This window comes from Schistocerca gregaria, chromosome 3 (genome assembly GCF_023897955.1).
Source record: "Schistocerca gregaria isolate iqSchGreg1 chromosome 3, iqSchGreg1.2, whole genome shotgun sequence".
Classification (NCBI taxonomy): Eukaryota; Metazoa; Arthropoda; class Insecta; order Orthoptera; family Acrididae; genus Schistocerca; species Schistocerca gregaria.
Window position 1 is genome coordinate 688290760 of NC_064922.1, and position 25667 is coordinate 688316426.

General features: G+C 44.4%; 1 protein-coding gene across 3 annotated transcripts in view; it reads right to left on the reverse strand.

The window, feature by feature from the left end:
- Positions 1-25667, reverse strand: part of LOC126356200 (uncharacterized) — an 878454-nt gene that overhangs the window by 21455 nt on the left and 831332 nt on the right. For all 3 annotated transcript variants that reach the window (XM_050007000.1, XM_050007001.1, XM_050007002.1), the window contains 2 exons: positions 12110-12311; positions 6475-6636 (listed from right to left, as the gene is read on the reverse strand). In XM_050007000.1, coding sequence (XP_049862957.1) covers positions 6475-6636; positions 12110-12311 — 364 coding nt within the window. The remainder of the gene's footprint in view (positions 1-6474; positions 6637-12109; positions 12312-25667) is intronic.

Sequence of the window (25667 nt, forward strand, 5' to 3'; positions counted from 1 at the left end):
GTGGTGGGGAGCCAGGGCGTGGTTCCAGCCATTTCTTTGCCGTTCCAGGCGAGCAGGTGGCACCGTGCTGTTTACCACACGACCGCCCAGGTCAACGCCTGATTCGCAAAGCAGCGACCGCGCGAAAGAGAGAGTGGTGACGGGCGAAAGCTGGCTGCCGCGGCATCCGGTCCAGCGACACGGCAAGAGGCTCTCCTACGACGACACTCTGTGTCTGGAACCTGAATCTAAGCTCTCACGCCTCCGCCGCCCACGACGCCTTTATTAAACTGCCGGTGGCGAAATGAACGGCGTTTCCGGTTTCAGCCCGATGAAGACAGACTGTCGTCTAACAAGGAAAGTTCAGCAGTAAGTAACACACGGGGATATTCGCCTCAAACTTTCATGTCTTATAACTCACAAACCACTGAATATATCGAAACTAGGTTTCTGGCTTGGGGTGGGGCCGGGGTGGAGAGGGGCACGTAACTTTGTTTCACGTTTAAACCACATAACATTTTTTATCAACCGAGATACTGAAGAAACGATGTGCTTTCTTAACAGCTTTCGGAAGCTTATGTAAAGCAAAGTTCAGTGATCTAAGAGTTGTCCAAATTTTTCGCAAAAATATCCCAGAAACGTGTTAAAATTGAAACACAGCTAACCTTGTATATTTATCGTATAAAGTAGGGCCTATGGGAATGACGCTTAATCTTAGTAGCCTAGACCTACCGTCTTACAGTATGTAACGACGGAGCCTAACCTGAAAGCACTACTTGGCTATATTTACACCGCAAGAGCCGATTCCCGACTATTCCCAAAAGTTTCGACGCCAACGCTAACAAGCTTTGTATCACTGCACTTTTCAAGAGCTTCTTGAGTATTTCAGTTGATAGAAGAGTTAAGTAAATTAAACATGCAACAGAATTAAATAGCCTTGAGAATATGCACGCCCCCCACCCCCTCCTCCCATACGCCAAAACCATCCTTTCAATATGTTGAAAGATTCATCAGATAAAAGGGCTACACTTATTAGGTGGTTCACCCTGTGTATGAGAAATGACTAATGTAAATGTGAGTGGAATGGTAGTTCTATCCAAAAGTGACTGAGGAAGTTTCTTCGTGAGCTTGAGAGAGACAAGACTGTAGTATCTCCAGGAGCTACGGGCCTTGTAAATTAACATGTTCAGCGTGAAACCTTTTGATACTGCTAATCTATAATCTTACGGATTTGCTGATGTTGGAACCCTTGATAAAACATTCAGACTGCTAACCGATTATCGTTCCAGAGCTGGTCTGAGCGATACCGCAACACTTAATTCCACATTTTGCGGGTGCGGACCTACACTTCGAAGAGCAACAAAAATAAAACGAAACCACGATTTACAAAAGTCTTTCATTTAAGAAACGCATTTATAGTGTAGTAATTTTAAATCGCTTTTAAATGTAAAGTTCTTCAAGTCACGTTCGGTAATTTAGAACTAACGTTGGGAATCGATGTCAGAAGAGCCTCTCTGCGAACCGTATAAATCGAACGCGCGAATTGACGAAGGATACAACAAAAGACGAACACGACTCCCGCAGATATTTTGTTTTATCGATAGTGGTGAGCGAATATGCTATAATTTCGATTTCCCGTAGTCTTACTTGACGGAATTTATTTAAACATTATGTAGTATAGATAAATGCTTGGAACTGTTGGGAACACGGGTTGTTTCAGAGCAAAGAGCCGTAAAACTACATTGACTGTTGCGGTGAAAGCTGTGTGAAACTACACAAGAAAACCGCCAGTTTCGATTAAGACTTGGTTCGATAGCTGCAACTTGGGCATTGACCAGCGCATCTGCTGGGTAAAAAATTATATGCTATAAGCCGCAGCGTCGGAAAATGAGGTTTCAGTGAAGACTGTGTGTGATTATTATGGCTTTTGTCGGAAGGTAATCTACGTGATAGTGGCAAACGGAAGTGTCTCCAATGTAGGTGAGAATAACGTAACTGCAGTGACGACTCGCATATCGTGATTCGTAAGTACGGAAGAGGGTCAATCTGAAAAACTAAGTGTAAAATATTTGGGTTTTCGGAGAAACCGAAAGAAAATAAATAAAGTTTTCATACTTAGTGTGCGCTCTAGGGACAAAAATTTTTTTTGGTTCCCCTTATAAAGCACTTCGTCATACCTGGCTCCAAAATCATAATTTAAGAGTGGATATCCTACCCAAGTTTAAAGAAACAAGGCACTAACTATGAGATCGTGAACCACTCGGTAGAAATGGTATCTTCTGAAGATTCATCAGTGCATACTCAAAACATAGAGCGGTTGTGAATGTCACTGAAATAATCTATTAAGAGAGGGGGGCATACCTGGCTACAGGAACGTTGTATACTTTTTTCAGTTCTCTATTTCCATAATTTACGGTTGGTAGGGAAATCTCTTCCCTGTGATTCTCTGCCGGTATTTTTAGAGACATTTAGAGAGTGTACCCAGGATACGAAAGAGGGGCATGCTTCCCGCTGCCTATACAACACGAAACATTGCTCATGATGCCGCTGATGAGTAAAGTAAGTGCAGTTAGTCCTTTTCTTACGTCATTCGTGTCAGTGACACGAATAGTACTACAGTTTTATGTTTTATTACTGTATGTTATAAATAGTATTACGATTTTATGTTTTATCGCTGTACGGTTTCAATAAGTTTGTCTTTTGCCGCCTCTTTCGTCAAATCGCGCGTTCGATATATATCGCTCGCAGTGAGACCCTGACACTGATTCACAACAATTCATCCAGTTTACCCAAATACAGTTTTCATCACTGGGCTGAACCTCATAATCGTCAATTGCTTAGACCCTGACTATTTGTGGCGGAATTTGAAAGGTTGCGCCCGTACGTTTTCTGTGAGGTAATGAAATAGTAACGGTTCTTGTTCTTTAGGCCGACTTTGTGACGTACTAAGCAACAATCTCTCTTATCCAACTTAAAGCTGAAGGAGGCGTGTTCAAAGGAATGAAGCCACAATACTCGCCCTGTAGTTTTGTTTTGTGTGTGTGTGTGTGTGTGTGTGTGTGTGTGACACCTAGAAGCCAACGTCCAGCGTGTCGTCTTCAGACTACTGAAAAAACAAATGAAGCCCCAGCTGTTTCACCTCTGACGACTTGCAAAGCAGTGAAGCACCTCAACAGTGTGCCGTCAGTGACAGTTCCCAGATGAGAGATGCTGTATTTAAAATCAACCATCTTTTTTCAGCATCGACAAGTGAGAGTCCTGCCACACTACTCGTCTATGCTTGTGACGGTTGGCCACATTGTTCTAATTTACGAATTCTGTATTTTCCTGGCAGATTAAATCAATGCGCCAGACTGGACTCGAAACCTTGGGCAGGCAACGGTCCTGTTGACTGAGCTAGCTAGGCACGACTCGCGATTCGCCCTCATAGTGTCAGCTGCGCTGGAACCACTCTCCACCTTTACAAACTACACAGAATCTCACTTTTCGTTCACAACTTGAAAAGATTTCGATTGTGGTTATCTACCTATCAGGCAGAATTGTCCTTTGCTCGGTTAAAACACATTTTTCTATGTCGTTAGTAATGATTTTAGTGAGTATTATGTGACTTACAAATAGACGTTGATAGATCTGTAGTTTAGGTCTTGCCAGTCTCCTATCTGTCGAAGAGGAACTATTACAAACATGTTGCAGTTTTGAAGGATTATCTTCGGCTGTAGGCCTATCGTACATAATTTCTGAAATTCCTTTTGTGCTGGTGTCCTACATTTTAATCGCTGCTACAGAAATGACATCTTCAAGCTGCTTTTCATCATACCTCGAATAGCCTTAGACACGCAACCTGGAATTAATTCTGGAATGTTGTTGTTTTCATTATTCATCCGATTGGACTGTTATACTACGTACCTTAAAACTGATGTACTGGAGACTGTTAGTATTTCTCGTGCGACTGACGTGAGTATTTATGGAACGAGGAGGAGAATTAAACCAAGAGCAGACGACAAGGTGTTGGATGTCCACCCCTCATGCAGATTATGTAGCTGGGTGGATTGCCCCTCGGTGTAACAATTTTTGTTATCACATGCTTCATACCAAAAACTTTTGAAAAATTTTTTGGCACGAGCCAGGTGAGATGCCAACATCATCTTCGACTTCTATGACTGTGATTCGAGGATAATTCAAAATCATTTCCTTCTCTTTTTCCACGATTTCAATGGTTGATGATGTGATGGAGTATCCAGGATGCTTGTTATGTTCAGCGTCTTATCGACCTTCTTTGAAACGATTATGTCACTCGTAATCTTTCTTTTCTCCATATAAATTCTCCAAAAGCAATGTTTAATATTTCTAAAATTTTTCTACAGTTTGTTCCGTTCTTACGCCAAAATTTAATAGAAATTCTCTGTCAATTTTTACACAAAACTAGCTTAGCGCCCAATGGTTTGCTCGCGTTGACTGTACGGTCTGCACAGACTTTATTGTTTTCCTTTAATCGAACTTTTATTATTCACAAACTGCAACATCTTCTAAGATTTGCACGCTAATTAAGACCATAAAAGCGTATATTTAATTCTATCAAAAAAGCAATTCTCTCTGTTAGAGTCGGAGATCTGTGTTAATCCTGCCTTTTGAGTTCTTGTAGTGACATTTAGACAGAAATTTCAATCGCCAACACACATTTCTTCAGAAGTCAAATACAAATTTTCGTAGAGTTAGCTTTAAAAATGTTTAAATATACCATTAATGAAATATTTTCATAAAAATTTTCATCCCCTTATTTACCTCCTTAGGGGCTGAATTGCCAAAACCACTGATACACATATCTTTTATATCTAACCGAGAAGTCAGATACCCATTTTCAGAGATGTAGATTTAAAAATGCTTTATTAGTACTTTAATAATGATTTATTTTCCAAAAAAGCTTTCACCCCGTATCTTACATCCTCAGTGCCTGTTTCTTCAAAAAGCTGAATCGCGTACTTTAATTTCTGACAGAGAATTCAGATACCAATTTGCAGTTCTAACTTCAAAAATGCCTTAATAGCGACATATCTTCGAAACACTTTACCTCCTTAGGGGTGAAATTTCGAGCAATCCCTTACTAAACGACGCCATAAGTCTAAGATCAACACCCTCTCCAAATTTTAAGTTTCTATTCTTAGCAGCTTGGGCTGGGCGACGATAAGACAATGTATCACTCAGTCCCTATTTCATCCCTTTAGGGGTGAATTTCCAAAAACAGTGAAACATGTTATTTTTTATTTGTAACTGAAAAATCAAATATTAGTTTTCATATATGTAGCATTAAAAATACATTAGTAATTCCAGAATGAGATTTTCACTCTGCAGCGGTGTGTGCGCTGATATGAAACTTCCTGGCAGATTAAAAGTGTGTGCCGGACCGAGCGAGACTCGAACTCAGGAACTTTGCCTTTCGCGGGCAGTTGCTCTACCATCTGAGCTACCCAAGCACGACTCACGCACTGTTCTCACAGTTTTACTTCTGCCAATACCTCGTCTCCTACTTTCCAAACTTTGCAGAAGCTCTCCTGCGAACCTTGCAGAACTAGCACTCCTGAAAGAAAGGATATTGCGGAGACATGGCTTAGCCACAGCCTGGGGGATGTTTCCAGAATGAGATTTTCACTCTACAGCGGACTGTGCGCTGATATGAAACTTCCTGGGAGATTAAAAATGTGTGCCGGACCGAGACTCGAACTCGGGACATAAGTAATTAATATTAATTTCATTAGTAATTCTTTATTAATGATTTGCTTTTAAAAAACTTTCACTCACTATTTCAACCTCACAGAGATTAAACTTGGAAAAATGTTGAAACACTTATTTCTTTATATGTGACCGAAAAACTAAATACCAATTTTCGTAGTTCTAGCTTCGAAATTGCATTAATAGCGACCTGTTTTCAAAAAACCTTTCATCCCCTATTTCATCCACTTAGGGGCGGAATTTCGAAAAATCCCTTCATAAATGATGTCTGCAGTATAATATCATCACTCTCTCCAAATTTCAAGTTTCTATCCTTAGCGGTGTGGACTGGCCGATGAAGAGTCCATCAGTCAGGACATTGCCTTTTATGTAAAGAGATAAATAACCGCTGATATTACCAAAACACATGTAACGTTTCTGATAGATGACAACATACTAAATATCACATGTACCTAACACTGTAAAGATATCTATCAGACACGTTCATCAACACATCAAATAAAAATTCACGCGAATCGGAGTAATATAACACGTGAAATTACGAAATTGCCGTTGCTTTTTGATCACAAGACATACTTGTGACTTATGCCGTTTTCATGTTGTAATCTTGATTTCCGACCACTATTTCGTATCTCAGAGTACTCAGATTTTTGACCCCAAAAAGCTTGAGACACTCGGCAGACATCGCATCCGTCGACAGAGAGGTTTCGATGGCCCGACAGAAGTATCGTCGGCACGGAGTGCAGCTGTGAGGGACCGGGACGCTACCTGTCTGGTGCAGTAGGACTCGAAGGCGTGCAGCATGGGCGCAGCCTCGAGGAAGAGGCGGCCGATGTTGACGGTCAGCAGGTCCTCGTCGCCCTGCTCCAGCGCCACGTCCAGCGAGTCGCGCAGCTTGTGTGCCAGCGCGCGCGAGTGCTCCAGCAGCTCCTGGAAAAGCGGGAACCGCGTTACCCGTCCGTACTGCTGAACGACTGAAAGCGGCAACCAGTCCCAGTTGCAGGTTGCTTATCTAACGCCTTCTAGGGGCAACAAACACTTCATTTTCACTTTATCGTATAATTATTAATCAAATTTAAAAAGCTAACGTACTCTACTCCAAGACGAATATGCTCTTACATTAAATGGAGTAATCTTACATTAAAGATTTAACACAATAAAACTACAAAAGAATGAATAACCACTTTTGCAGCTCGAACCGCTACGGCACGTGCGAGAAGAGATTAATGATGTTCTGGAACGTACCGACAGCGGTGATGTGATCAGCTGCGCTAGGTTTCTCGGTTGAGGACCCAGGACACGAACAGCCCGATCGAAATGGTCCCACAACTTCTCGATTGGGTTTCAGTTTAGGGAGTTTAGTGGCTCATCGTGGTGTTCTTCGAACCACGTATGCACAGTGTGAACTGTATGACACTTTGCATTGTCTTTCTGGTAGATGGCATCGTGCCGAGGAAAAAGAAACATAATGTAGGGATGGACACGATCCTCAAGGATAGATGCATACTTGGGTTGATCCATTGTGCCTCCACCATGACGAGATCACGCAGGGAATGCCACGAAAAGATTCCCCACGCCTCGGTCCTGGACCCTTCCGACGATTGTTGTAGGGTGTTTGATTTCAGACGTTTCACTCCCGATGGAGAGCTAAGCATGATTTGTCTGAAAAGGCCATCTGTCGCCACACAGTTGCGGTAGGCGTGTGCAAATTTCAGCCCTCTTCGACGGTGAACAGCAGTCAGCATGGGTGCACGAACATGGCGCCTGCTGCGGAGGCCATAGGCAGATACGTTCGTTGAGGAGACACTGTTAATAGCCCCTTGATTCAATTGGATGGTCAGGTGGTCACCAGTTGCACTACTATTCACTTGTACACATCTCCACAGCCGTCGTTTACCCCTGTCGTCTATGACCTGTGATGCACCACAGGTGCCTCGGATTCAATTTTGGATAGCACCATATACACGGTATACTCTGACGATGAACAATTTTCAAAATTAGCCATTTTGGACATGCTTCTATCCTGGCCAGAGAGCCAATGATCATGCTCTTTTGGACGTCAGATAAATCGCTCCGTTTCCGCATTACCACAACGACTGCACTGTTTTTTGCTTCCCCAGACACGCTTTATATACCCTCCAAGGTTACTACTGCCACCTCAGTGGCCATTGCACGTTTCCTTCAAACATAGGCGTGTGTCATAAATCTGAGAGGATTCCGAATATGTCTCGAGGCAGCGTAACTCGCAGCGTGCCAATTACCCGGACCAGAGAGAGGTTACAATTCCTGGAGCTCATGTAGGCGTGTACAGAAATTCCAATCCTGGAGCCGTAAAGTAACATTTGGAATTAATAACTGAGGCAATACTTTAGACCTAAATAGAAGGTAAAATATTTTCGAACCTGCATAAACTAATTAACGGCACGCAAAATACCAGCTTTTATCAGCAGCTTCTGACGAGTGGGACGAGATTGACTGTCTTCTACATATCTGTCGTGCCTCCAGTGGAGTTGCCATTGAACATTTGTGGAACGTAAATGCCAGCTTTGATCCTAAATGTAATTGTAATAAGTACCTAAAGGCTCTATGTGCATCCATGTGAAACATATATCCCTCTAAAATGAAAAAAAGATAAATAATAATGTGCTTCCCGACGTTCTACTAAGTTGCTGTTTCCATTTTATGAACAATATTTCGACATCCGACCTACCAGCCTTCCGCTGGTTGGAGTCCAGGCAGCGAGTGCACGTAAGAGCAAAGCGCACAGCTCCTGAAGTAGACGGTATTGTGCATAAAATGGGAACAACAACTCGGAAGAAACTCCAGAAGCACACTAAAAAACAATACTATTTTATGGCACATATATACACTACTGGCCATTAAAATTGCTACACCAAGAAGAAATGCAGATGATAAACGGGTATTCATTGGACAAATACTAGAACTGACATGTGATTACATTTTCACGCTATTTGGGTGCATAGATCCTGAGAAATCAGTACCCAGAACAACCACCTCTGGCGGTAATAACGGCCTTGATACGCCTGGGCATTGGATCAAAAGGAGCTTGGATATCGTCTACAGGCACAGCTGCCCATGCAGCTTCAACACGATACCACAGTTCATCAAGAGTAGTGACTGGTGTATTGTGATGAACCAGCTGCTCCACCACCATTGACCAGATGTTATCAATGGGTGAGAGATCTGGAGAATGTGGTGGCTAAGGCAGCAGGCGAACACTTTCTGTATCCAGAAAGGCCCGTACAGGCGGTCGTGCGTTATCCTGCTGAAATGTAGGGTTTCGCAAGGATCGAATGAAGGGTAGAACCACGTGTCGTAACACATTTGAAATATAACGTCAACTCTTCAAAGTGCCGTCAATGCGAACAAGAGGTGACCGAGACGTGTAACCAGTGGCACCCCATACCATCACGCCGGATGATACTCCAGTATAGCGATGACGGTTACACGCTCCCAATGTGCGTTCACCGCGATGTCGCCAAACACAGACGCGACCATCATGATGCTGTAAACAGAACCTGGATTCATCCGAAAAAATGACGTTTTGCCATTCATGCACCCAGGTTCGTCATTGAGTACACCTTCGCAGGCGCTCCTGTCTGTGATGCAGCGTCAAGGGTAACCGCAGCCATTGTCTCCGAGCCGATAGTCCATGCTGCTGCAAACGTCGTCGAACTGTTCGTGCAGATGGTTGTTGTCATGCAAACGTCCCCATCTGTTGACTCAGGGATCGAGACGTGGCTGCACGATCCGTTACAGCCATGCGGATAAGATGCCTATCATCTCGACTGCAAGTGATACTAGGCCGTTTGGAACCAGCACGGCGTTCCATATTACCCTCCTGAACCCACTGATTCCATACTCTGCTAACAGTCATTGGATCTCGACCAACGCGAGCAGCAATGTCGCGATACGATAAACCGCAATCGCAATAGGCTACAATCCGACCTTAATCAAAGTCGGAAACGTGATGGTACGCATTTCTCCTTCTTATACGAGGCATCACAACAACGTTTCACCAGGCAACGCCGGTTAACTGCTGTTTGTGTATGAGAAATCGGTTGGAAACATTCCTCACGTCAGTATGTTGTAGGTGTCGCCACCGGCGCCAACCTTGTGTGAATGCTCTGAAAAGCTAATCATTTGCATATCAGAGCATCTTCTTCCTGTCGGTTAAATTTCGCGTCTGTAGCACGCCATCTTCGTGGTGTAGCAGTTTTAATGGCCAGTAGTGTATGAAAGTATGTTGCGGCGGCAGCGAGACTCACAGACGTGTCCAGAGGTGCCTCACACAGAGAGCATCTCAGGGTGCCCCTGATAGCTACAACACCAAGAAGAATCGCTTCTAGCTTTTGGCAAGATCAGTGTGTAGACTGTTTTCTTTTTTTAAAAAAAAATCTCACGGGAGATATGGAAAGGATAGCTAGTTTATTTCATTTTCTATAATAATGTGTCACATCACCAACAACTTTAATCTTGCTACAATTAAGAGCTCCTTTAAGCCATACGGACCCAGACTCTGATTCATTTATTGTACGATGATTTCTCGTCCTGAGAACGAACAGCATTTTAGACATCCTCTACCTCTGTTATAGGCTTTACATATCTGAAATGGCCAAATGCAATAGTTTCTCGGCTGTTAAAAGTCTCTAGCCCTGCTACAGTGTCCAATTTAGGACCACGTTCTACAGCCACAGTAACACAGCCACTACCATGTCCATTAGCGTCTCCACTCGTAAGCCTGAAATTCAATACGCATCTGCAAAAGACTGAAGGGCCATGCAAAATCACTTGGGCACCTATTCCATTCTTCGTACTAATAACAATATTATCAGTTACTTTATATACTGAAATGCGCTAATAACTTCTGATCCTATAAGAACACGGCTTCACTACACTATGTCAATGCTGCTGCAGGAGCGGCTGCTCGGCGACTGAGAAGGCGTTCGCGCCTTGCAGTATATAAAGCTATTGATAATAAAACAAGAAAAAAATGTTTGTTGCGTAAACAACTCACCATTCTTCTCGTCATAGTATCCTTTAAGGGATATATGCGTGGTTCAGCGATTCTTTAGCTTTTTCATCCCAGCGGAAAAATTAGTAGTGTCAAACTCTGCAAAATACTCGTTGACTGCAACTATCACTTCTTCATTTGATGAAAATTTCTTCCCAGCAAGCGAAAGTTTCAAGTTATGGAACAGGAAGAAGTCACTTGGCGCTAAAACTGGTGAATAGGGTGCAAGAGGAAGCAGATCATAGTCCATTTCGTACACTTTCGCCATTATTATCGCTGATGTATGGGATAGTGCATTATCCTGGTGAAAGATCACTTCTTTGCATAGTAGCCTTGTTTTTTTTATTTTTTCAACCAATGCAAATTTCAAACGATTCAGCAATGAAGCATAATAGTGCACAGTTGTGATTCTGTCTGTTTTCAACTAATATATAAGGATTATGCCTTGGGAATCCCGAAACACAGTGGCCATCACTTTAACAGCTGTCAAAATGGTCTCTGCCTTCTTCCATGCAGTTTCACCAGCCTTCCCCCATGGTTTTTCACTGCCGATTTGACTCTGGTTTGTAACAATAGATCAACAGTCACAAATCGGCCCAAAAAGTCTTGCGTATTGCCATTAAAGATCGCTAAACATTGTGTTAAAATGTTGTGCCGGATGCGCTTTCGGTCGACTGTGAGTAATGACGGCACACACTTCGCACACTTCTTCTCTGTGCAGAATATTAGGCACTCGCTCACTTTGGATGCCTGTAGCCTCAGTAAACTTAAAAAGTTTTATTCACCGGACTTGTAAATCATGGGTTTTTGTCAATGGTTTCCTTTTTGCTGACCTCAACTTCGTCGACCACCACGCAAAAGAAGATAGATCTTTAATGATTGTGCAGAGTCCACATAATCATCATCCAATTGTGTTTTGATTTGTGTGGCGCTCTAACCCTTCAAACAAAAAGTTTAACAGTTGCACAAATCTCTTTTTCTTTTTTTTTTACTCGCAGTTGACACAGTGACGAATTCAGGCGGAAGTCAACAATGAATTGCACGCTGTACATTGTTGAAATTCATTCCACCATCTGTGAAATATCCAAGCTTACCAACTACGAAGGCGCAATAAAAATGTTCCATTCTTTCATGGAAATTTACCAGATTCATTAAACCATCCTCGTAGTCCTGCGAAATCGTGTGACCTTATTTGAGACACCCTGTATGCAGTCACATCTAGTCTTAATGAAGAAATGCAGTTACATGGCTTGTAGATATAAAAATTTTCATAGTTGGGCCACACTTGCGTTCTGCGAGATAGTTTTGATTCGCAGCACAATTAGCACTTCCATAAACGTTAAGGAGTAGGTTATTGAGTATGCTTACCTGCATGTTGAGGAAGATGGCGGCGAGCTGGTCTGGGGTGAGTAGTCCGGCGACGAGCATTGGTCGGTAGAACTCGTCGAGAGCGATCTTGAGGTCGCGTGCGTATTTCTCCTCCGTGTCCACGATCTCGGCCAGCAGTTCTTTGCGCTCGGCCCGACGCTTGGCGCACTTGCGGCACACCATCGGCGCGAACATAACGCCACTGTAACAGAACGGAACACAACACCATCAGTTCACCGGCTGCTTCTGCTTTGCCTGTAAGGCTTAAGAACTCTCAACCATTCGTGTCGGAATAAATATTGTGGATTTGCTGCCCGATACCGTGGATACGAGAATGAGTCGTTCAAGCTCTAGGCTGAGTCATTCGCTAATCAGTTTCGTACTGTTCTCAATTTTAGTAATTTGTCATTCTTAGTATTTTCCCGATGTGAAGTAACTGCAGTCATTGCACCGCTAAACAGTGTGTATGTCAATTTTTTAGTAACTTATACTGTCTTTGGTGGTGTCACCTTATGTAAAGCTATGGGCGGATCCGCTACCCAACTTAGCTACTTCCATCTACCTTGATAGCACGACCAAGAGAAACTAGTACCCCTTAATAGGGGACAGACCCTCCATTTGGAGGGTTCTCAGTGTGTTTCAAATAAATCGTGTGCTCCAACTTGACCATGCTCCAGATGGCTTGGTTAAATTTGCGACCACAAGATAAATATTCTAAATAGAGAGAGCTAAACTATTTCCTAATTTGCGGCAGCTCCTACTGGAATCTACGTTGCCCTGGATAAAGAACGATTCCATAGCCTGTGCTTATAATACACTCTAAGGTGAAGAGAAGAAAAGAACTATGCACGACGAAGGAATTATCCGAATGGACACAAACGTACATGTACTGACAAACAAATGATTACAATTTAAGAAAAACTGGATGATTTATTCAGGAGAAAGAGCTTCAAACATTGAGCAAGTCAGTAACGCATTGGTCAAAAAATGGTTCAAATGGCTCTGAGTACTAAGGGACTCAACTTCTGAGGTCATTAGTCCCCTAGAACTTAGAACTAATTAAACCTAACTAACTTAAGGACATCACACACATCCATGCCTGAGGCAGGATTCGAACCTGCGACCGTAGCGGTCTCGTGGTTCCAGACTGTAGCGCCTAGAACCGCACGGCCACTTCGGCCGGCATTGGTCAATCTCTGGACCTTATGCAAGCAGTTATTCGGTTTGAGACTGATTCCCTTGAGGGATATCGTGCCAAATTCTGTCCTGTTGATGCGTGACATCGTCAAAATCCCGGTCTAGTTGGAGGGCCCTGCCCATAATGCTCCAAACTTTCTCAATTGGGGAGTGGTTCGAAGACCTTGCTGCCCAAGATAGGGTTTGGTAAGCACGAAGGCAAGCAGTAAAAAGCCTCGCCGTGTACGGACGGGCTTTATCTTGCTGAAATGAAAGCCCAGAATGGCTTCCCATGAAGGGCAACGAAACGGGGCGTAGAGAATCTTCGTCGCACCGGTGTGATGTAAGGGCGCCGCGGATGAGAACCTAAGGAGTTCAAAATGGTTCAAATGGCTTTGAGCACTATGGGACTTAACTTCTGAGATCATCAATCATCTACATTTACATCTACATACATACTCCGCAATCCACCATACGCTGCGTGGCGGAAGGTACCTCGTACCACAACTAGCATACTCCCTCCCTGTTCCACTCCCAAACACAACGACGGATAAATGACTGCCTATATACCTCTGTACGAGCCGTAACCTCTCTTATCTTATCTTTGTGGGCTTTCCGCGAAATGTAAGTTGGCGGCAGTAAAATGGTACTGCAGTCAGCCTCAAATGCTGGTTCTCCTCAGTAGCGATTCACGAAAATAACGCCTCCTTTCCTCTAGAGACTCCCGTACGAGTTCCTGAAGCATTTCCGTAACACTCGCATGATGATCAAACCTACCAGTAACAAAACTAGCAGCCCGCCTCTGAATTGCTTCTATGTCATCCCTCAATCCGACCTGATAGGGATCCCAAACGCTCGAGCAGTACTCAAGAATAGGTCGTATTAGTGTTTTATAGGCGGTCTCCTTTACAGATGAACCACATCTTCCCAAAATTCTACCAATGAACCGAATACGACTATCTGCCTTCCCCACCACTGCCATTACATGCTTGTCCCACCTCATATCGCTCTGCATTGTTACGCCCAAATATTTAATCGACTTGACTGTGTCAAGCGCTACACTACTAATGGAGTATTCAAACATTACAGGATTCTTTTTCCTATTCATCTGCATTAATTTACATTTATCTATATTTAGAGTTAGCTGTCATTCTTTACATCAATCACAAATCCTGTCCAAGTCATCTGGTATCCTCCTACAGTCACTCAACGGCGACACCTTCCAGTACAGCACAGCGTCATCAGCAAACAGCCGCACATTGCTATCCACCCTATCCAAAATGTCATTTATGTAGATAGAAAACAACAGCGGACCTACCACACTTCCCTAGGGCACTCCCGATGATACCCTCACCATCGAGGACAACGAACTGGGTTCTATTACTTAAGAAGTCTTCGAGCCACTCACATACTTTGGAACCAATCCCATATGCTCGTACCTTAGTTAGGAGTCTGCAGTGGGGCACAGAGTCAAAAGCTTTCCGGAAGTCAAGGAATATGGCATCCGTCTGATACCCTTCATCCATGGATCGCGAGATATCATGTGAAAAAAGGGGCGAGTTGTGTTTCTCAGGAGCGATACTTTCTAAAGCCGTGCCGATGCATGGACACCAAATTCTCTGTCTCAAGGAAATTCATTATATTCGAACTGAGAATATGTCGAGAATTCTGCAACAAACCGATGTTAAGGATATTGGTCTGTAATCTTGATGATCCGTCCTTCTACCCTTCGTATATATAGGCGTCACCTGCGCTTTTTTCCAGTCGCTCGGGACTTAACGTTGAGCAAGAGATTAACGATAAATGCAAGCTACGTAAGGAGCAAATGCAGTAGAGTACTCTCTGTAAAACCGAATTGGAATCCCATAAGGACCTGGCGATTTATTTATTTTCAACCCATTCAGCTGCTTCACAACCCCAGGGATGTCTATCACTATATCCTCCATACGGGAATCTGTACGAGACTCAAACGACGGCATGTTTGTACGATCCTCCTGCGTGAACTCAGAACTCACCCTAGAACTCTGAACTACTTAAACCTAACTAACCTAAGGACATCACAACATCCATGCCCAAAGCAGGATTCGAACCTGCGACCGTAGCGGTCGCGCGGTTCCAGACTGAAGCGCCTAGAACCACTCGGCCACAACGGCCGGCGAACCTAAGGGGCCCACTGTGAAAAGAAATGACAGCCCAGACCATTGCTCTTGGTTGTCGGGTGGTGTGGCGAGCGCCAGTCATGTAGGTATCTCACCGCTGCCCAGGGCTTCTCCGGACACATCTTCGGTCTGAAATCACTTTGACTGGAACAGAATGTAATTCGGTGGTGAGTACCGCTTTGAGCCGAGACCCGATGAGAGCGAAGATGCCCCATTATGTTACACTTCAGCAAGATAATGCCCGTCCGCACACAATGAGAATTTCTACTTCTCGTCTTCGTACTTGCCGAACCCTGTCTTGGCTAGTGAGGTCGCCGGATATCTCCCCAATTGAGAACGTTTGGAGCATTGTGGGCACGCCCCTGCAACCAATTCGGGATTTTGTCGATCTAACGCGACCAACTGGATAGAATTTGGCACAATATCCCTCAGGGGGATATCCAATAACTGTAGGAATCAATGCCAAGCCGAGTTACTGCTTACATAAAGGCCAATGCATAATTGCCTTGCTCAATTTGCGAAGCTCTTTCTCTTGAATAAATCATCCAATTTTTTCTGAAATTATAATAATTTATTTGTCTATATATGTAAATTGCGTCTACCGTTACCGTCCCATTCGAATAACTCCTTCGTGATGCGTCTTTTTTTTTTGTCTTGAGTGTATTCACTAGAACGCCACGCAGAGAAGGTAGGTAGGATTCCACAAACGTTCCAGTTGGCTGACGGTGAAAACTGACGGAATGCACGTTCGCTGCGACTGTTACTTTTTTTTTTTGTCTGCTGGCAATCCACCGCGAAGAGACGAGAGAAGCGGCCCGCGGGCAGCGAAGCGCGGACCCGGCGAAGCGAGGTCGGGCCGAGGGAAATGAGGTGGGCGCGCTAGCTAGCTGGCTAGTATCTAGGGCCGGCGCAGCCTCTTCCGCGCAATCGCCTTTGCTAGCGGACGATGCTGCCACTGCGAGACGGACGGGCTCCGACTCGCGCAACAGGTTGTAATCCGACGCTGACAGCCTGGGCTATCGGAAACCAATCAATCGAGGCGGTTTACGGCTGCGTTTCCAGTTACTGGCGCACCACCTTGAATGCACCGACAGCTGCTCTCAACAATACCGAAACTCCAATGTAAATCGTACAGTGGAGTGCCGAAATCACTTATCCTCAACGTATGAGATCATTTACGCTATTTATGTAGCTCGCATACTCACTAAGAAACGCTCTCAGAAGTCACAATGTTTATGTCTCGTCGTCCGGAAAACCATAACACTCACAAGGGAACCTCTCCAATGCACCCCCGTCAGATTTAGTTGTAAGTTGGCACAGTGGATAGGCCTTGAAAAACTGAACACAGATCAATCGAGGAAACAGGAAGAAGTTGTGTGGAACTACGAAAAAATAAGCAAAATATACAAACTGAGTAGTCCATGTGCAACATAGGCAACATCAAGGATGGTGCGAGCACAAGAGCACCGTGGTCCCGTAGTTAGCGTGAGCAGCTCCAGAACGAGAGGTCTTTGGTTCAAGTATTCCCTTGAGTGAAAAGTTTACTTCCTTTATTTTCGCAAAGTTATGATCTGTCCGTTTGTTCACAGTAATAAGTTTAGTGTCCGTGTTTTGCGACCGCACCGCAAAACCGTGCGATTAGTAGACGAAAAGACGTGCCTCTCCAATGGGAACCGAAAACAATTGATCGCAAGATCATAGGTCAACCGATTCCTCCACAGGAAAACACGTCTGATATATTCTATACGGCACTGGTGACGGCAAGTGCGTCACATGACAGGAATATGTTGTCGACCCACCCAACTTGTACACTTGGCGAAAGGGTTCCGCAGCCGCTCACGCTAACCACGAGACCGCGGCGCTCCTGGGCTTACCCTCTCCTTGTTGTTTCCTATCTTTCGCATGGCCTACTCAGTTTGTATATTTTGCTTATTTTTTTCGTAGTTCCACACAACTTCTTCCTGTTTTCTCGATTGATCTGTGTTCAGTTTTTCTAGGCCTATCCACTGTGCCAACTTATAACTAAATCTGAGGGGGGTGCGCTGTGGAGGTTCCCTTGTCAGTAATACTTCTGTTACTAATACGTCGCCTTCAGTCCGAATATTTTACTTCTCTGTTTCTGTCTAACGTTTGGATGTCAAGCTTTCAGCTTTCCTCGGCAACACTGGAAGAAGACGAGTAAAGAAGGGAAGGAAAGGGGGGGGGGGGGGGGAGGAGGTAGCGGTAGAGAGAGAGAGAGAGAGAGAGAGAGAGAGAGAGAGAGAGAGAGAGAGAGAGTGCTTAAATTTCGTATCATATATTTCACGAACAATTAACACTGTTAACAAATTACGTCATTAAACTAGCGCCGGTTGGTATTTTCTGCGACCTATCTAAGGCATCTGACTGTGTGAACACAGTATTCTCCTATATAAAGTGAAGTTTTACGGGATTGGTGGCATAGCCAACCAATGGATAATGTCATATCTAACCAAAAGAATGGAGAAAGTTGTACTTAGTAATTCAACCAATGTAGTCCGTGGACATTACTCTGACTGGAGAGAAATCACGTATGGTGTTCCCCAAGGCTTGCTCTTAGGTCCACAATTGTTCTTAATATATGTAAATTACACTACTGACCATTAAAATTGCTACACCACGAAGATGACGTGCTACAGACGCGAAATTGAACCGACAGGAAGAAGATGCTGTGATATACAAATGATTAGCTTTTCAGAGCGTTCACACAAGTTTGGCCCCGGTGGCGAGACCTGCAACGCGCTGACCTGAGGAAAGTTTCCAACCGATTTCTCATACACAAACAGCAGTTCACCGGCGTTACCTGGTGAAACGTTGTTGTGATGCCTCGTGTAAGGAGGAGAAACGCATACCATCACGTTTCCGACTTTGATAAAGGTCGGATTGTAGCCTGCCGCGATTGCGGTTTATTGTATCGCGACATTGCTGCTCGCGTTGATCGAGATCCAATGACTGTTAGCAGAATATGGAATCGGTGGGTTCAGGAGGGTAACACGGAACGCCGTGCTGGATCCCAACGGCCTTGTATCACTAGCAGTCGAGACGACAGGCATCTTATCCGCATGGCTGTAACGGATCGTGCAGCCACGTCTCGATCCCTGAGTCAACAGATGGGGACGTTTGCAAGACAACAACCATCTGCACGAACAGTTCGACGACGTTTCCAACAGCATGGACTATCAGCTTGGAAACCATGCCTGCGGTTACCCTTGACGCTACATCACAGACAGGAACGCCTGCGATGGTGTACTCAACGACGAACCTGGGTGCACGAATGGCAAAACGTTATTTTTTCGGACGAATCCAGGTTCTTTTTACTGCATCATTATGGTCGCATCCGTGTTTGGCGTCATCGCGGTGAACGCACATTGGAAGCGTGTATTCGTCATCGCCATACTGGCGTATCACCCGGCGTGATGGTTTGGGGCGCCATTGGTTACACGGCTCGGTCACCTCTTGTTCGCATTGACGGCACTTTGAAGAGTGGACGTTACAGTTCAGATGTGTTATGACACGTGGCTCTACCCTTCATTCGATCCCTGCGAAACACTACATTTCAGCAGGATAATGCACGACCGCATGTTGCATGTCCTGTACGGGCCTTTCTGGATACAGAAAGTGGTCGACTGCTGCCCTGGCCAGCACATTCTCCAGATCTCTCACCCATTGAAAACGTCTGGTCAATGGTGGCCGAGCAACTGGCTCGTCACAATACCCCAGTCACTACTTTTGATGGACTGTGGTATCGTGTCGAAGCTGCATGGGCAGCTGTACCTGTACACGCCATCCAAGCTCTGACTCAATGCCCAGACGTATCAAGGCCGTTATTACGACCAGGCCCCGGTGGGTTCAGGAGGGTAACACGGAACGCCGTGCTGGATCCCAACGGCGTCTTATCACTAGCAGTCGAGACGACAGGCATCTTATCCGCATGCTGTAACGGATCGTGCAGCCACGTCTCGATCCCTGAGTCAACAGATGGGCACTGATTTCTCACGATCTATGCACCCAAATTGCGTGAAAATGTAATCACATGTCAATTCTAGCATACTGTATTTGTCCAATAAATACCCGTGTATCATCTGCATTTCTTCTTGATGTAGCAGCCGGGCCGGAGTGGCCGTGTGGTTCTAGGCGCTACAGTCTGGAACCGAGCGACCGCTACGATCTGAGGTTCGAATCCTGTCTCGGGCGTGGATGTGTGTGATGTCCTTAGATTAGTTAGGTTTAATTAGTTCTAAGTTCTAGGCGACTGATGATCTCAGAAGTTAAGTCGCGTAGTGCTCAGAGCCATTTGAACCAATTTTTTCTTGGTGTAGCAATTTTAATGGCCAGTAGTATATGTGTCGTCTAATATACAACAAGCAGAATTACTTCTGCGGCCAATCGAAGCACACCTACAGAAACATGGACTGGTAATCATTGTCCCTGGAAGTATCATTGACTGCGAATGGTCTCATCTTCAAACGTAAAAAGACGCAGCATATTCACTGTGGCCCATCTAGGGGTACTACACCCACGAGTAGTTTAACGCTGGGTGAGGAAATAATGGATAGGGTGAAAACTTCTAAATTCTTTGGCGTCCACATTGATGAGAATGTAAACCGGAAAAAGCACATTTAGGAACTATTAAATCAACTTAGTTCAGTCATATTAACACTCAGAATCATTCAGTGTCTTGTGAAGAGAAAAAAGCAGTAACTTGACTTATTTTTCATATTTTCATTCAATAAATTCATATGAATCTGTGGTAACTCATCTTTAAGAAAGAAATTATTCATTTCTCAAAAACGTGCAGCAAGAATAATATGTAGTGGTGACCCGTGATTATCTTGTAAACATCTGCTTAAGGAGTTAGACATATTGACTGGTCCTTCACAGTGCATTTATTCCCTCATGAAGTTCGTTGGAAATTAGTCATTGCAGTTCAGAAAGAACAAAAGTGTGCTTAATTAGAATACCAAGGAAAATGACATTCATTACTCCACATTAAGGTTGTCTTTAGCGCAAAAACGTATGCGCAGTGCTGAAGCTAAAGTTTTTGATAACTTACCAAGAGATACAAAATGTCTGACAGGCAGCACAGTAGAATCTGAAAACAAACTGAAAAAGTTTCTTCTTGACAAGTCCTTCTGTACCGTAGAAGAATTTCTATTATTGTGATGTGTAGAAGGTGGTGGGTGAGAATTACTCGCTCATACCTGCATATTAAAAAAAAAATGTTTCGCGTCTAGCCAAATTTACAAATTAATATGCGGTGTAAATGTAAAATAACTTGTTCTACTTCGTTACGATGTATTGTGCAAGTAATTCATCAAACCAACTATCTATCTTTGATAATGGATCATGGAAATACAGAAAAAACTTCCCCCTGACTCCAGATATACTTGATGGAAAAAATGCAGTGGAAACCACAGTAGTAAGACAAAGGGAACCGATGACCATCGGTATTATGGGAATCCGACAGTCTATTTTCTAGCAAGCTGAACGAACTGTTTCTGCAAGTCACTCGACAGTCCACCGCTTTACTGGAAAAAATTCCTCGCCGTGATACTTTCTCTGTTTAGGAGGAATGTGAATTTCACTTTCCGTGAAACAGTTTGCTTCACCCTCTCTTCTGCAAAAGATCGGACATTGTTAGCGAATGCCTGAGAGGCTTACATGTTGCAGTGATCTGACCTAATGTAAAAATTTGTATTTCTGCGAGGCTCACCTTTTCCTCGACATGAATGGACAAAGAAAACTATCGGCCATGGTGCTGCTGAAGAAGTTGTTTCGTCATCTATAGGTCTGAATCTGTTTGGAGAAACCGTGGGAAACTTTAATTAGAATGGCCAGATTGTGACGTTGTCACCTAGAACACTCCAACAGTCGTCATTGGCAAAGTAGGTGTGCTCTGAGTGAATAAAGTCAGTGTAACTATTTGTCCTAATCAGGAACAGGTAGTTTATTCTGTTTCAATTAAGAAAGAAATGAACATTACGGTCCAGCGTACCGTCGGTAACAATATCCGCGGGGATGCAGTACGAACTCAGATGTACACGGTATCCAAATACTTCTTTAATGAAATCAGAAATAAGTGAGAAGATCTTAGTGTCGTGTACACTCAGGTGTAATTTACGGTGATGTACTCGTATATTCATAATATACAATTACCAACGCAACGCATCGTCGACAACGACTTAGAACAATTGCATTGTTTCTGGTGGAACAGCATCCAGACTTGGTCATTTTGCTGTCTTAGATCGTCCATTGTTCGTAACACTCGGTGTCGTCCGGAGAGGGAGAGACAGCGATCTCTGTTGAAACTTCCTGGCAGATTAAAACTGTGTGCCGCACCAAGACTTGAACTCGGGACCTTTGCCTTTCGCGGGCAAGTGCTCTACCACTGAGCTACCCAAGCACGACTCACGCCCCGTCCTCACAGCTTTACTTCCGCCAGTATCCGTCTCCCACCTTACAAACTTTACAGAAGCTTTCATGCGAACCTTGCAATATCCTTTCTTTCAGGAGTTCTAGTCCTGCGAGGTTCGCAGGAGAGCTTCTGTAAAGTTTGGAAGGTAGGAGACGAGGAAGTAAAGCTGTGAGGACGGGGCGTGAGTCGTGCTTGGGTAGCTCAGAGTAATGCCGGCACGGTAGCTCAGCGTGTTCGGTCAGAGGGTAACGTGCCCTCTGTAATAAAAAAAAAACTGAGTTAACAGATCAACAACGAACTTAAATGGATGTCTTACGACGTCTGCCCCGAACAGATGCAACGAAAAAAAGCGAACAAAACGAAAATTAAAAAAAAAATAATGTGGTAGAGCACTTTCCCGCGAAAGGCAAAGGTCCCGGGTTCGAGTCTCGGTCCGGCACACAGTTTTAATCTGCCAGGGAGTTTCATACCAACGCACACACCGCTGCAGAGTGAAAATCTCATTCTGCCAGCGATCTCTGTTATTCATTATAAATTTTAATGGTCTTGAGCGCAGTAAAGGGTCATTCCGTGACGAGTTACAAATGATCATGGATGACTAAGACGGATAAAATGTATCAATTTGAGGTAAGGGACCTAGTTCCGGAAACGACCTAGTCGAAAGTTGTAAGTGGAAATCATTCTGATACCTATGACAGTGGACTACTACTACTGCAAGATCTTTTCTTTCCGTATTTTGAGGAGGAAACAGTAAGTATGGACCAGACAAGAAAAAATGTCCAGTGAATGAGGGCTGTAGTTGTGCATATCTTAAGAATTGCGAGCATTTGTTATGTTTGCTACTGCGAAATATATCTCTTATACTGAAGAGGTGAACTTACTGCACAGAAGACTTAAAATATTTGATAACTGAAAGAAGAAGAAAGATTAAAGCTTAACACCTCCTTGTCGAAGAGTTCACTGAAGAAAGCACAGGAGCTCGGACTGAACGATGAACGGAAAATAATTTGCTCAGATACTTTTCAAAGGATACATTTTTCAGTTCAATAAATAACTATAAGAAAGAGAAGCTCTCTGACTTGTCAGATTCGCTATCTTTTAGAAGACCTCCTGAGAGCATTTTAATGTATGACGGATCACTCTACTCAATTTGAGGATTAGCAGGCTTTCAATCTAAGAAACCGACGTGCCACATCTGCATACAATGTACGAGGATCCGACAGCCCGTAATATGAATACTCCAGGCTTAAAGTAAATGCAACAAGACTTTATAGAGGGCCTAGTTTAGACCTGCTGCCTTATAATCAGTTACCTCGTAAACAACATTCATACTAGCCACGAGTATTTTTACATTTATATATAGTGGTCCCTATAGGCCATCGTAATAAAAAAGAAGAGAATGGCTCAATTGTGACAGAAACCAACGTACCTTAAACATTATCTGAACATTCACGAATGACGATCATATGTATTTAATGGGATCTACAATCCCAAACTAATGACATTTGTCTGCAATGACACACAAGCGCTGCTTCTGCAATTGACACATAAGGTGCAAAGCTGCATCCGATGTTACTACAATACAATAACAAACGCCCATGTGTGCTGAAACAAAAACAAAAGTAAAGAGAAGAAGCAGCTACACAATGTGATCAAAAGCTTCCGGACACCCCGAGAAACATACGTTTCTCATATTAGGCGCATTGTGCTGGCACCTACTGCCACGTACTCCATATCAGCGACCTCAGTAGTCATTAGACATCTTGAGAGAGCAGAATGCGGCCCTCCGCGGAACTCACGGACTTCGAACGCTGTCTCAGGTGACTGGGTGTCACTTCTGTCATACTTCTGTACGCGAGATCTCCACACTGCTAAGCACCCGTAAGCCCACTGTTTCCGATGTGATAGTGAAGTGGAAACGTGAAGGGACACGTACAGCACGAAAAGCGTACAGGGCGACCTCGTCTGTTGACTAACAGAGACCGCCGACAGTTGAAGAGGGTCGTAATGTGTAATAGGCACAAATCTACCCAGACCGTCACACAGGAATTCCAAACTGCAAGAGGATCCATGGCAAGTACGATGACAGTCACACGGGAGGTGAGAAAACTTGGATTTCATGGTCGAGCGGCTGCTCATGAGCTCACGCTGCTCATAAGCTCACGCCGGTAAATGACAAACGACGCCTCGCTTTGTGTAAGGAGAATAAACAATGGACGATTGAACAATGGAAAAACGTTGTATGGAGTGACGGACCACGGTACACAACGTGGCGATCCGATGGCAGGGTGTGTGTATGGCGAATGCCCGATGAACATTATCTGACAGCGCGTGTAGTGCCAATAGTAAAATTCGGAGGCGGTGGTGTTAACGGTGTGGTCGTGTTTTTCACGGAGGGGGCTTGCACTTCTTGTTGTTTTGCGTGACACTATCACAGCACAGGCACACATTGATGTTTTAAGCACCTTCTTGCTCACCACTGTTAAAGAGCATTCCGGGGATGGCGACTGCCATCTTTCAGCACGATCGAGCACCTCTTCATATTGCACGGCGTGTGGCGGAGTGGTTGGTTGCACGACAGTTACATCCATGTCGTGGACTGACCTGCAAAGAGTCTGACCTAAATCCCATAGAACATCTCTGGGATGTCTTGGAACACCGGCTTCGTGCCAGGCCTCACCGACCGGAATCGATGCTTCTCCTCCATCCAGCACTCCGTGAAGAATAGGCTGCCATTCCCCAAGAAACCTTCCAGAACCTGACTGAACGTATTCCTGCGACAGTGGAAACTGTCATCACCGGTCGGTGTGGCCGAGCAGTTTTAGGCGCTTCAGTCTGGAACCGCGTGACCGCTACGGTCTCAGGTTCGAATCCTGCCTCGGGCTTGGATGTGTGTGATGTCCTTAGGTTAGTTAGGTTTAAGTAGTTCTAAGTTCTAGGGGACTGATGACCTCAGATGTTAAGTCCCATAGTGCTCAGAGCCATTTGAACATTTGAAGATGTCATCAAGGCTAAGGGTGGGCCAACACCGTACTGAACCCAGCATTACCGATGGAAGACGTCACGAACTTTTAAGTCATTTTCAGCCAGACGTCCGGATACTTTTGATCACATAGTGTATCTAGTTATCTAAGAGCTTGACTTGGCAGCTATGATACATCTGAATCGCGAGCTCTCAGACTCTATTCACATCAAAGAAAGTTACCAGAACACCTGAAGATAGATGTTGACTGTCGATATTCTATCACAGACACAGTCCCTTTGACTGTTTAGAGATGTCACTAAATCCGCCAAAAGATCTAAACAACCATGCAGAGCAGCGCCTATTAGACGGAGGGGTTCCGACATCCGATCAGTTCCAGTCATTCCACCAAGAAAGAGGTGCACGGCTCGTGTTGTCTGTAGTTCAACCTTGCCCAGACGGTCAAAACCGCGGTTCGATTGCGTTCGCATTGTTACTTTATGCCAGGAAGGGCTCTCAACAAGGGAAGTGTCCAGGCGTCTCGGAAACAGAGGAGGTACAGAGAGACAAGAACTGTCGATGACATGTCTCACTCAGACCGCCCAAGGGCTACTACTGCAGTGGATGACCTCTACCTACGGATTATTGCTCGGAGGATCGGTGACAGCAACGCCACCATGTTGAAGAACGGTTTACGCGCAGCTACAGGATGTCGTGTTACGACGCAAACTGTGCGAAATAGGCTGCACGATGCGCAGCTTCACTCCAGACGTCCATTGCGAGGTACATCTTTGCAACCACGACACCATGCAGCGCAGGACAGATGGA